Source organism: Corvus brachyrhynchos, unplaced genomic scaffold (assembly GCF_000691975.1).
Source record: "Corvus brachyrhynchos isolate BGI_N302 unplaced genomic scaffold, ASM69197v1 scaffold101, whole genome shotgun sequence".
NCBI classification, from domain to species: Eukaryota; Metazoa; Chordata; class Aves; order Passeriformes; family Corvidae; genus Corvus; species Corvus brachyrhynchos.
The window spans coordinates 22,940,453-22,952,504 of NW_008237239.1; the positions used below are offsets into that span (position 1 = coordinate 22,940,453).

Below are 12,052 nucleotides of genomic sequence, written 5' to 3' on the forward strand. Positions count from 1 at the left end.
AGGGAAAGCTCCCTGTGGAGGTAAGAGGCACTTGGAACTATTGCTTCAGGCTGTCCTTGGATTTTAATAGGTTCTGCATTACTTGTATGTTTGAGAGCTTGTTTTTTTCCCTTGTTTTGAGAGCTGCTTTTGCAACCAGGAAGACCAACAAATCTGTGTCCTCTAAATTAACAGGAGAATTTCTAGAGCATGCTTTAGAAAAATCACCTCCAAGGGCTCAGCATCTGATCCACCTCTTTAATTATTAGGAAGGAAATCCTGGTGAAGTAAAAATGAAATCTTTTATTATAATGTTTTCTAGTTCTGCATGGTAAAACCATTATTTGTCAGGGACCTTAATAATGGAAAACACAGGCTGGATTACTGTGTTTGGCTTGGGCAGTGTAGAGGACCCTGCTTACAGGATGTTGTTTGGTGGTTTGTCAGTGCACAGGGCAGTCTGAGAGGTAGGAATTTGATACGCTGATTTCATTGCCATTGATTTCATTGCTCCTTCTAGTGCCAAAAAGAAGGAAGGAAGGAAGGGTAAGAGAGCTCTGCTTCCTTATCTGCAAAATAGATCAGTTTATGGTGTAAAGCTTGATTGCTTGGTCACTGGCTTGTATAGTTGGCTTGATATGGGTGTTTCAGTCTGGTTGCAGAGTCCAGTGACAGTACTCTTGTTTCTCACTCCTTATATATTAATGTAAGCCTGGAAAGACCCCTCTCCCAATTCTCAGGATCAAATACCACCTGCCTGCATACTGAAGGTGATAGGCTGTACTGGTGTCATCTTTCTCCTCAGTGCCTGTATTCCTCCTCAGCTCTTATGCCATCCATCTGTCCATCCATCCATCCATCCTACACCTGCAGCACCACTGGGCCTCTCACCACAGAGGAAGTGAGGTCCTATCTGCAGTTCAACCTCCATCTCCTGGGGTAGTCACTTGAATCCCATGTTCTCCAGAGCTGTTGACAGGCAGGAGTTCTGAGGACACAGTGCAGGGGAAAACTGATGTAGGAGACTTTTCCTTCCCTAATCTCTGCTGTTTGTCTTGTGGTTTACACCATACATTGGCTTTGGTGTAGACACACCTCACCATCTGGTAAATACTTGTGTAACCTGTGCTTATAAAAATAACCTCCTGTGAAGGACATTCCAGAATACCCATAGGGAGGTTTTTTCACTTCCTTTTTTTTGGTTTGAATAGTGATGTGTTTGTAGGGCTTTTCTTGGTTTTGTTTTTTTGTGTGTGTGTGGTGTTTTTCCCCTTGTGAACAGACCTGTGCAGGGCTTCTATAACCTGCTAAAGTGTAAAACTTGTCTATGCTGTGCCACTGCTTATGCTGGGGTTACCACAAAAATGTCTGAGGGTTGGTGTTGCCTCTTTTGTCTGAAGAAGCTTGGGAACAGCTAGGGTTTGTAGTGATGTTTACTTTTTCCTGTTATCCTATTCAAGTCATCTTTACTGCAAAATGAGATTAATTTCTTTAGAATATTCCCCTAGTGGATCTGGAAAATAAGACATCACTGTAATCTTTAATACTTCTTCCGTACTAGGCAACCATGTCCTTTCCTATAATTTTATTTGCACACTCTCTGAACTAAAACTTACCTTTCAGCCTAGTTCATATTTACTGTTTCTTCTCTTGATCTTTTTCCTTGGATTCTTCCCAATTCTGTCCCTATTTTATTATAGACAAGGCTACTCAGCTGAAGGCTCAGTAGCACTGAATTATTTTGTATAGGTGCCAGAGACTTGTCTTGTTTTTTCATTTTCCTCTCTTCCTGTGTTCTTTGATACCATCCCACTATTGACTGCTTTCCAGCAGTTGTATGCTGCAGTGCTATTGTTATCCCTCACATCTACATTTCATTTTTCCTTCCAAATTGTACTTATTTGCTGTTTTCTGCATACAGTTTTATCTTGCTGTTGATTTTTTTGTTTTGATCCTTTAAAGCAAGTGGGGTGGTCTTATCTACCAAGATCATTTTGATTCTTCTCCTCCCTTCATACCTTTGAGCTGTTTGCAAACCATCCAGCTTGGTACCACCATCATGATTAATCAATGTAATTAATATTATATTTCACAGATCATTAATGAAAGTATTTAAGAAGGGAGTGCAAATGGATGAATGAGGGAGGAGGAGAATCACTGTGAGTCTTGTCTATCATTTAAGTATTACAGCAACATTTCTTGGCCTCTAGAAGTGGGAGAAGTTTGTGTATAATGACATTCTCCTGTTTGTGGCTGGAAGTTGGCTGCCCGTTCCTCTAAGGAAAAATAAAAAATCCATGAGGCTTCTGAAAAAGAGGGAGATAAATAAAGGCTTGTTTTGGTTCTGTTGGTTTTTTCTGCTATGCATTTTTATATTTATTCTCTGAATATTTTTCTAGGTTTTAAAGCACCTACAACGATGTTTACCTTGCTTGTTGTCAACATCACTATTGTTATTTGCTTGGCTTACACTTGTTTTGGCTGTTTCAAGTACCTGAGTCCACTGAATTATAGGGTAAGTGATGGATACCTGACCTTTCAACACCTACCTGTGTGCTTGACGGAGCACCAGCTGTTCCTGTGGGGTTGTCCATGCCTTCCTGCTGGCAGTGTCTGTTCACAAAGGCTCTTGGTAAGATGGCTGAAGAGGGCCTGTGGTGCAGGTAGGCTGCCTGGCAGAGTGGAATGTCTCTCAGTGTCTGCAGGAAAGTCTCTCAGTGAATTTGAGAGAAAATAGCAGTATGGAAAAAGTATCCTGGGCTGCATCCCCAGCAGCGTGGGCAGCAGGTTGAGGGAGGGGATTCTGCCCCTCTGCTCTGCTCTGCTGAGACCCCACCTGCAGAGCTGCATCCAGCTCTGGGGTCCCAGCACATGGACCTGTTGGAGCAAGTCCAGAGAAGACAACCAAGATGATCAGAGGGATGGAGCACCTCTGCTATGAGGGAAGGCTGGGAGCAGTGGGGGTGTTCAGCCTGGAGAAGAGAAGGCTCCAGGTTGACCTAATTGCAGCCTTCCAGCACCTGAAGGGAGCCTACAAAAAAAAAGGTGGAGAGAGACATTTTACAAGAGTGTTTAGTGACAGGGCAAGGGGGAACGGCTTTAAACTGACAGTAGGTTTAGATCAGATAATAGGAAGAAATTCTTTGCTGTGAGGTTGCTGAGACACTAGCACAGGTTGCCCAGTGATGTTGTGGACGCCCCATCCCTGAAAGTATGAAAGGCCAGGGTGGATGGAGCTTGGAGCAACCTGGTCTGGTGGCATCCCTGCCCATGGCAAAGGGTTGGAACTAGATGATCTTTAAGGCCCCTTCCAAGCCAAACCTTTCTATGATACTGTGTAGAAGGATTGTAGGAGAGAGTACCAGCCCTGCACTGAGATCTGTCTGTGCAGGTTTTGGGTGCTCATGATCTGTGTGTATGGTTTTCACTCACCAGTTTGATATTCTCTCTTTCTTTCCCCACCTGTTGCTGGTTACAGATAGACGACACACAAGGTGAAAGAGGAAAAGACACAGATGTACCAACAGTCCCAACATCTTCTGTAAGAAGCTAAGAGTTACTAATACTCCCTTATGTTTCCTAGAAAAACTTAATTTCTCACCCTGCTTACCCAAGAGCTTGTGTAGGACATATTAGTCTGAATGGACTGTGGGATTTGCCATCCCATGTGGGACCAGAGAGTTCTGCAGCTGGGCTCCTTGCCTGCTCCCACGTGGTGTCCCAGAAGTACCTTCGGCTGCCATTTTAGGAGTAGTTGAGACACGTTGCTTCCAGCAGCTCTGTGTGCTGTTTTCTGTGCCCTGCCCCAGACAGAGCCTCACATCTGGACAGCTGCCAAATGCAGTCAGTGGCCACTGCTTTGATTCTGAAAGCTGTGACGTGTAGCAGGTGTTGCTTGCCATGCCACTGAGAAGGATATAGGACTGAGGTAGAAGGAAAGGCCTTGTGCCACAGTCAAGAGGTGCAGGTGAGTGTTGCACCAGGAAGCCTCCAGCAGGGTGCAAAAGGCCTGAGGTGTTAAGATGAAGAATGGGAAAAGGAGGTTGAAAAGAAGAGTGACAAGGGGAAATACTATCCTGGGTGAGTTATCCCAGCGTTGTGCTTTGAGAGACCACTAAAACCCTTCACTTGTGATTTCAGATGTACGTCCCCCAGGTTTTGCGTCCTCATCCTACAGAAAGGACGGTGCTGGCCCCCACGGAGCAGCAGTCGTATGGCACCATGGACAACACTTGCTCCCAGGCAGAAGGAATCATGAGCTATGCCACTGGACCGGCAATTGTGGATCAGGCATCGAGAGCTTCGCTCTGAGTGCCGAGGACTAACACAAGGTGGAGCACTTGGCCCAGGTTTAGGAGAACTCATTCCCTGCCACCTCCCACTAAGAGTTAGGTGTTATTTATGTATTCCTGCCTGCAGAAGAGGTACAGAAATAATTCATTGTGTGGTCTGCAGCTGTGCTGGGAGGTTAAAAAGCAGATGCCTTGGGACTGATTGTTTTCCAGGCTGTCTACACACGTTGTGAAACAAACAAGTTGAACACGGAGATGCTGATCCTCAGGGACTTCACTTATGCTATCTCATCACTTGCCTCATGAAGATAACTTATGCTGCATACAGATAACTGGTCACCAAAGCCAATGCAGCTTTAGAGCTGTCATTTATTTATTCAAAATAATTCTTCCCTTTTTAAAAACCCCCAACATTTATTATTTATAAACCTCTTGGGATGTGTTAAATCCTGAGACAATGCCACTTTTGATGAAAATGCTGTTTGCATGGGTGCTGAGAATGGTGTGTGGGAGTCTCTCCTCTTGTCACCCAAAGTAGTCAGCGTAGTCTTGATCATGGTACTTTTTTTTTCTTTGAAATAGATGAGGGATTACTGTGCACGTGGATACTAAAAGTACCAAAGCAAAAAGACTGGTGTAAAGAAGGGAGTGATTTATCTGATACTGTTTTTATATATTTTTGGAGGGCATTTAGGTTGTTAGTTTCTGTTCACTATTTTTAAGGGCCTTCCACAATGAAAGTTCACCTGCCAACAATAAAGGATGTAAACATTTTATCTCTTTTAATCTTGGGTTAAAGTTACAGATCTCTGGGTTTTCTCTGTAGTGCCAATTATATGAGTTGGAAGATACTAAGTTTTTTAATTATGTAGTAGGTGCTAATCTATTCCGAAGTGCAATGTGTCAAAGTGTAACTAATAATCACAGAGCAATAAAACACTGAGTTTAGAATACTTTCAGGCTGTCTTGATTTATTTATTCTTTTCTCTGTGTGTTGAAACAGTCCTTTTCCTGGCTGCCTCACAGCATGGTCATGAACTCTCTATAAGAGCACTGCCACAAGCCTTAGAATGACAGTATGTCCCATGAGGAATTTGAATACTTTTGCATTTCTCTGGGGGATGAATCTTGGTGACCTTTGGGTAGGAGAATCTTTTGGCCCTCTGTTTCCTTGCTTGTTGTTAAACTGTTATTTCCTGAATTTGACCTTTTCTAACATGTCTGTAAAGAAGCAACATTTTGAGATTGAAGGAGACTTTGTGCCATAAATGTGTGCAGGTGTTCAGTGCCTTGCAGGGCCACCTTCAGTTCCCAAGAGCAGCACTCGGACACATGCTGAGCATGAGACCTGCCCACTGCAAGAAGGACCCTGTGGAGCTCTGATCCCTCTGATGACAAGCCCATCCTGTTAGCTGAAGATGCAACTCCTGGTTCTTAAAAGGCAGGTGAGGAGCCTTGTCTGGTGGGGGGCACATGAATTTGTCAGGCTATTTTACACTCTCACTTCAGTGGTGCAGTTTAGTCAGGGGTTTCTGCATGTGTGTGTGTGGTTTGATTTTTAGTGATCGTGGCATTACCAGAGGTGGTGTGTACCTTGTGCACACACTGCCATTCCAGGTTGGTGTTCAAACCAAGAAGAAAAAAACCTAACAGACTCCACAGTTTTTACTCATATCTGAGTCTCTCATACAGAAGTGAGGTCACAAGGAGGAGGCAGCCTGTTGTGTTCATTAGATCAGAAGCCTGTGATTGTTCTGACTCATTTCTAGCTGCACTACCCCATCTCATCCAGGTGTTTGCAGCAGCAGGGGATGCTTACATGTGTGCTTATTGAAGAATCAAATAAATCTTTCAGCTAGCACACTTGACCTGTTTGCTGTGCTGGGACTGTGGGGGTTTTATGCTCTGTGATACACCTCACTTTTGAACAAATGACTTCTGGTACTCGCCGTGACGTTCTACGTGCCGTATCGAGGACAAAAGCTCCTTAATGATTTGATTTCTTTTTGGGGCCTGGGAGGTTGCTGAACCTTGGTGGTGACACTCCTTGTTGCTGGCACAAGTTCAGTACAGGCAGGGCCAACTCTCCTGTGAACTTGAATAAACCCAACTCCAGTCATGCTAAGGTGCTATGGATATAGAATATGCAAAACCTCCTAGGTAATGGAAAGTTACATCTTGCTAAATAGTCATTGTTGGCATTTGAGGAAACCAGTTCATGAGTCTGATGGGGAAACCACCTGCATATTTCACTTATTGTGTAGCAGCCATTCCTGTTTGCTGCTGTGCTCTGTTGCAGTTAAACTCATAGAAATGTCTATGGCATTAGGACAGGCACCGGCTGGAGAAAAGGCTGGGATCATCTATCAGTAGATTATCACAAGATCTGTGTACAGCAACACACAAATTATAGGCTGGTTTAGTATCTTTGCTTCACTATTATCTTTTGGGTCCCTCTCTGAGAGCTGGAAGTAATTAAGAAACTGCCCAGGCTCTACTTCATTCCTTCGTGCTGGTGGATATCTGCGAGGGGATAAAATTAGATCAGCAGGAGAAACTCCTTGCATTCCTGACTGAGCCTTAGAGAAAAGCTATGGGATGGAAGCCTCAACAAATGTGGATATTGGCTGCACTGTGTTTGAAATTCATATTTAAAGCCATGGCACATTCTTTACTGTTCTTTTTATAAACCTTTTGGCAGGCAGCCTAAGCAAATGGCCCAGCTGGAGTTGCTGATTGTGGCTCCCAGAAGCCATGTTTGTGGGGCTCCAGCGCCTGCTGCTTGCCTTGCATTGCTCAGTTGGAGCAGCGCCTCCCCCACCCTGCTCCTTGCTAAGTCCTTCCTGGCATTCCAGCAGCCACCAGCAGCAGCAGCGCTCCCGGGAGCAGCAATCCCGGACAATCTGACACTGCACAGGAGGAAGCCCAGAGCGTGGTCTGTGATGGGGTTCTCTGGGACACAGCTGAGGGGGGCAGCCTCTGACACTTTGAAGAATGGAGCTCATTTGACACTGTGCAACAGGGTGCACTTCTGCAAAGACTTCGGGGAAGCTGAATTTCTTCCAGAGTGAGGAAGCTGCTACATGGTTTGCTGAGGCTCAGAAACCTTGGCTTGCTTGGATACACGGAGCTCTGTGCCAGTATTCTGTGTGCCAGGCCAACCTGGCTCACCTCCAGCCCTCTTACAACACATCCTCAACACCCAAATTATTGCATTTTCTCATTTGCATTAGGTGCACATGTTCATGCTTTGTTTTCCTCTGGGCTTTTCCCATAACCTGAGCCAAAAGCTGATCTTTGTGCTGGCTAAGCTTCCAAGTGCTCCAGTGTAGCATTAAGCCATGTTCTTTCTGTCTCTTTACAAAGGTCCAGTTCCCAGCTCTGCTTACCCCCACATGCTGGCAGCACAGCTGAAGCCTTCTTGTGTCTGTTCCTACAGATAATTTGGTTATGAGTCTTTGGAAGCCTTTTACTTTTGGAAGCCTTCTCTTCAAGAAGGCGGGCTTGTCCTGGAAGCAACAGACCACAAAATTTTCTCCTGACTCTTGGCAAAAGAGAGGTGAGAGGCACAGAAGATTTGAGGAGAAAGGAGCTTTATCCCAAGTCTATTGACTACAAAGAAAAGACACACTTTATTATCTCAAAACTGAAACAATATAAGGAAATACACACTTTTTATTCCAAATGATGGCCAGGGTCATGTGTCTTATCTGAAAGTGGTCTTGCAAATCCCTTCTCTGTCATATCTAGACAAGACTTCTTGAAGGATTCTGCTTGTCACCTGTCTGTAACAGCTGCAAGTGCCTGTTTCAGCTATTTGAGAGGTAGAGAAGTTGTTTTTTTCTTTCTGAGGACAGCTGTCTGAAGGATAAAAACAGAAAGAAAACAACTAAAAGTGGAGAGACTGAAGACTGGGTCATTATAATGGAACATTCTTCCCTATAATTTTTTGGTTCTTCAGTCAAGTCCTGGCATTTCACTGTATCCCACATCCTGTTGGTTAGAATGGAGCATCTCAGCTGTAGCAAATACAACTTCCTAAGTTTTTAGCGCTCAAACAGAGAGCTCCTGGGTTATCCTCACTTTTGTCTGTCAGAAGAGTCTGTAACCATTTGTAGCTTGGAGAGAATATGCATTAAGATCCAGCTGTAGCAGAATCAGCTTTTAATTCTTTTGATGAAACAGTGAATGTGGCCCTGTGAGTTAACTGGTGTAGCATAGGAAGCTGCTTCTCCCTACTCTCTGTGCCTCCATTACTAATTCTTTCAATTTTTATGGCTAGTGGGAAGTAATACTCTGTGTGTTAAGTAAAGGTTAACTATATTTCCAGCTTCAGCTCTGGATGGAGTTCTCTTTCCATCCAATTCTGGTTTGGAAAGGTTCACTGATACAGAGTTTGTGCTCTGCAGGGGTCCAGAGCTTCACTCCCATCTTATCTATCACATCTTAGGGAAATGATATGTGATACATATAACACAGACAGGACAGTGTTGTCTTAGGGCATTAATGCACTTTAATCTTTCAGACTGTAAGCTGATGACTCAGTTTAGATCTTGAAATAAAATAAAAAGACTTTTTCTGAGAAGTCACAGAACAGTGGTTACAAGATCTGATATCCTTGCACGTTCTGTCCTGGATTTGTGTGTGATATTTGAGTGGGAATGGGTGGGACTGTAAATAGCCAAGAAGGAGAGAGGGAAATTTTTGTATCTGCTCCCAGACTCAGTGGTTAACTAAGTGCTGGTTAATAATTAATGAAAGCACTCTTCTCAAAAGTGATGTTGAAGACAGAGTTCTAGCAGTCCAATGTATGGTATGTCATAAGGTGCTCCTAAATAAAACAGGAGCCAGATTTTGTTGCTGTCTCATACCATTACTGCTGTGTGGTTGTGAACCTCCCATTTTTATGCAGTGGCACAAAAGGTGAAAGTTTGTGATAGAAGTTAGGGGCTGGTTTTGAAAGGTACCTATCTGTTTTGCTTCTTGGATGTTCATTGGAATTTAAAAAAAAAAAGTTGCAGTACAGGAGGAAGACTGAGAGCTGTGAGAATGTAAGAGAGATGTATTTTTGTACACAGCTGGCCTTCCTTCTGTATGAAAATCCTTCATGCATTTGGTGGTGGTTTATGCTTGGATTTTCAGACTGACTGGCTTTTTTATAGCCTGCTCTCCTGAAATGTAAAGCACTGAGTTGCTTCTTTCAAGTGAAGATGTTCCATGTCAAAACTTATTTGGAATTCTAAATAGGCTTTTTTCCCTAAGGCAAATTATCAGTATTTTTTCCCCTCCATCTACAGACATAGAGAAATAAAACCAGCAGCTATCTCCATAGATGAAAATGGAAAAAGAAGTGATTTAAAGAATTGCTAAGTACCATAATTTGGTTGCAGGCATTGAAATTTTTTATGATAGGATTCTAGATTTAGAGAATGAAGTAGGGTTTTCTTGTTCTTTCATATTTTAAATTTGTAACTTCAAAAATGTTCCTAGAATAGGAAGAATTCATTCCCTTCTGAAATGAGGAATCATAATATGCTGGGAAGAAAAGGGCAAAAATTGAGAAATAAATCAACTGAGCACCTCTAAGAGGAATCATTTAAGTTATTTATCTGCAAAAAGAAAAAGAGTGGAGCAATTAGGAGAATGACATCATCTGTGTTCTGCAGTGGGTTCTTCTGCTCTGTTTGTGTGAGATATTTCTTAAACCCTCTTTGCCTCTGGTTTCTCTGAAACATTAAGAATTGCCTTCTGATCACTGCAGAAAGCTTTATGAGCCACAAAGGCTTGGGGTGATAAAAAAAACTTCCACTGAGACAAAAATGCAGGGGTGGACCTTAGCTCCCTGAAGTCTGTACAAGATTTCCTAGAACTCGAGAGGTACAAATGTGTTTGCACACAAAACCACCCCAACAATGCAGGCTTGGCTGCAAAAGAGCTGAAGAACTGTTGGTATCTTTGACGGGCTGCTTGATTGGAGTTTGTCCCTTCCTGTTCCTGGTCACCCTTTCCCTGTGCTGCACTTCCTCTGATCACCTGCAGTGGTTTGAGCTACTGCTGCAAAGGATTATCTTTCATTTAAGAAGGTGGAAACTCATCATTTAAATCTCTTTTACTGTTCATCATATCCTCAAAACCGCAGGCATTCAGGTATTAAATGAGGGGAGGGCACAAGCATCCTGAGCATCTTTAAATCCAGTCAGGAAGGTATTTGGAAGGCTGAGGTTTGGACTGCATCGAGCCAGGGGAAGGAGCTGTCACTCAGCACAGATCTGTTTATAAATACTGCTCTCCAGAAGACAACTGACAATTGTAATGGGGCTAATTCTTCTAGCAGCACTGGCATAACACCATCAGGGCTGTCTGGCGCTGCACAGGGTATTTCTTCCATGAAAGAAAACTAATCCTGAGCAAGACAGTTTTAGTGTGACTTATGTTCCTTGAAGTGCTATTACAGCAAGTAAAACAAGTGGCATCATTTCTCAGTGTTTTAAAATAAGCTGCACTGAAATCAATATGGATTTATTCCTTGTCTCTTTCCACAGCACCCAGGAGGAGCTTTCCATTCCACTTTCAGACAAAAATGTATCTTCATTTAGTGTACATTATGTATTGCACCTGCTGTAAAACAGAACTGTGCATTTGACTGTCTTGAATCTCAGTCCTGCCCCCGAGCAATTGCAGCTGCCTCAGTGGTGATGACTGGTGCCCCTCACGGATCTAGTGCTAACTCTGATGCTAGGCTTAACACATTCTAATTTCCATTAAATGATGGTTTCACCTCCTTTTTCATATGAAAGTGTGATTTCTATTCATATTTTTTTCATTCATGATCTGAGTAATGCCTGTTATTTTTGTTTAATGTATATGAAGTCCTGTCTTGTTGTGTAAGATGTCCAAAGGCTGCATATGGTGACGTGGATTTTTCAGGACATTATGGTTTGCAGTTTAAAAATCAGAAGTCAAATTTGGTTGTAGTGGGAGTTTGTTTAGCTGGAGCTGTATGAGAAGATTAGGACCTTACTTGTGTTTTTCCATACTGGAAGCAGACACTTCCCAAACCACTTCAGCTGGGGAGGCAGAGTGCAAAGTTTTTTCTTTTCAGTGGCATCTCCATGGTTCCAAACCCCTCATCTAAACTCTTAATGGGCTATGACTGGATAATTAAATAGCAGGGTTTAGGCCAGCTACTTCTGGTTTCAGCGTGGGATAAATGCATGTTTTGGAGTAACTTAATGTGGCATGGCTTTTGGGACAGCAGGTTCTTTGAGCAGGGACTTTGGGGCAACTTTGGGCCATAAATTGAAGCTTCACTAAGAAATGGCCCTGGAGCAAAACATACTGGTTTGAGCATCAAAGTGTCACCAGATTCTATGCTATCCTGAAGGCTGTAGCCACTCTTTCAGAGCCTTATTCCCAAGAAGCAGCTCAGCCAGGCCAAAAGCATCACATTTGGCCTTTTTAGAGAAAATTCCCTGACTGAATGGCAGGTCCTCAGCTGGCTGACGTAAGTAAGAACAATTGTAACAGAGCAGGGACTCCTTTTGTACTGCTGTAGCAGGTTTGGTTTGTAACCAGGCAGAAACACCAATTTAGTGTAGTGGTTTGGTCCAAAATACTCATTACTGTTTACCTTCTGTGAGATAAGAATTAGGAGAAATGCAAAGCAGGCACCAAACTTGAAAGAATAGAAAGAAGTTTATTAACAGACCTAAAAGAAGAAAGAGGGAAAAAAAAATCATATGACACCTTCAGAACACTTCTCCTCCTCCCCCCCCGCCTTT

At 43.2% G+C, this 12,052-nt stretch overlaps 1 protein-coding gene across 1 annotated transcript in view; it reads left to right on the top strand.

The window, feature by feature from the left end:
• The window catches only part of TMEM63A (transmembrane protein 63A), a 31,263-nt gene extending 26,038 nt beyond the window's left edge, over positions 1-5,225 (top strand). The window contains exons 21-23 of the mRNA XM_008630393.2: positions 2,379-2,494; positions 3,458-3,520; positions 4,120-5,225. Coding sequence (XP_008628615.1) covers positions 2,379-2,494; positions 3,458-3,520; positions 4,120-4,290 — 350 coding nt within the window. The 3' untranslated portion in view covers positions 4,291-5,225. The remainder of the gene's footprint in view (positions 1-2,378; positions 2,495-3,457; positions 3,521-4,119) is intronic.
• Positions 5,226-12,052: the final 6,827 nt, after the last annotated feature.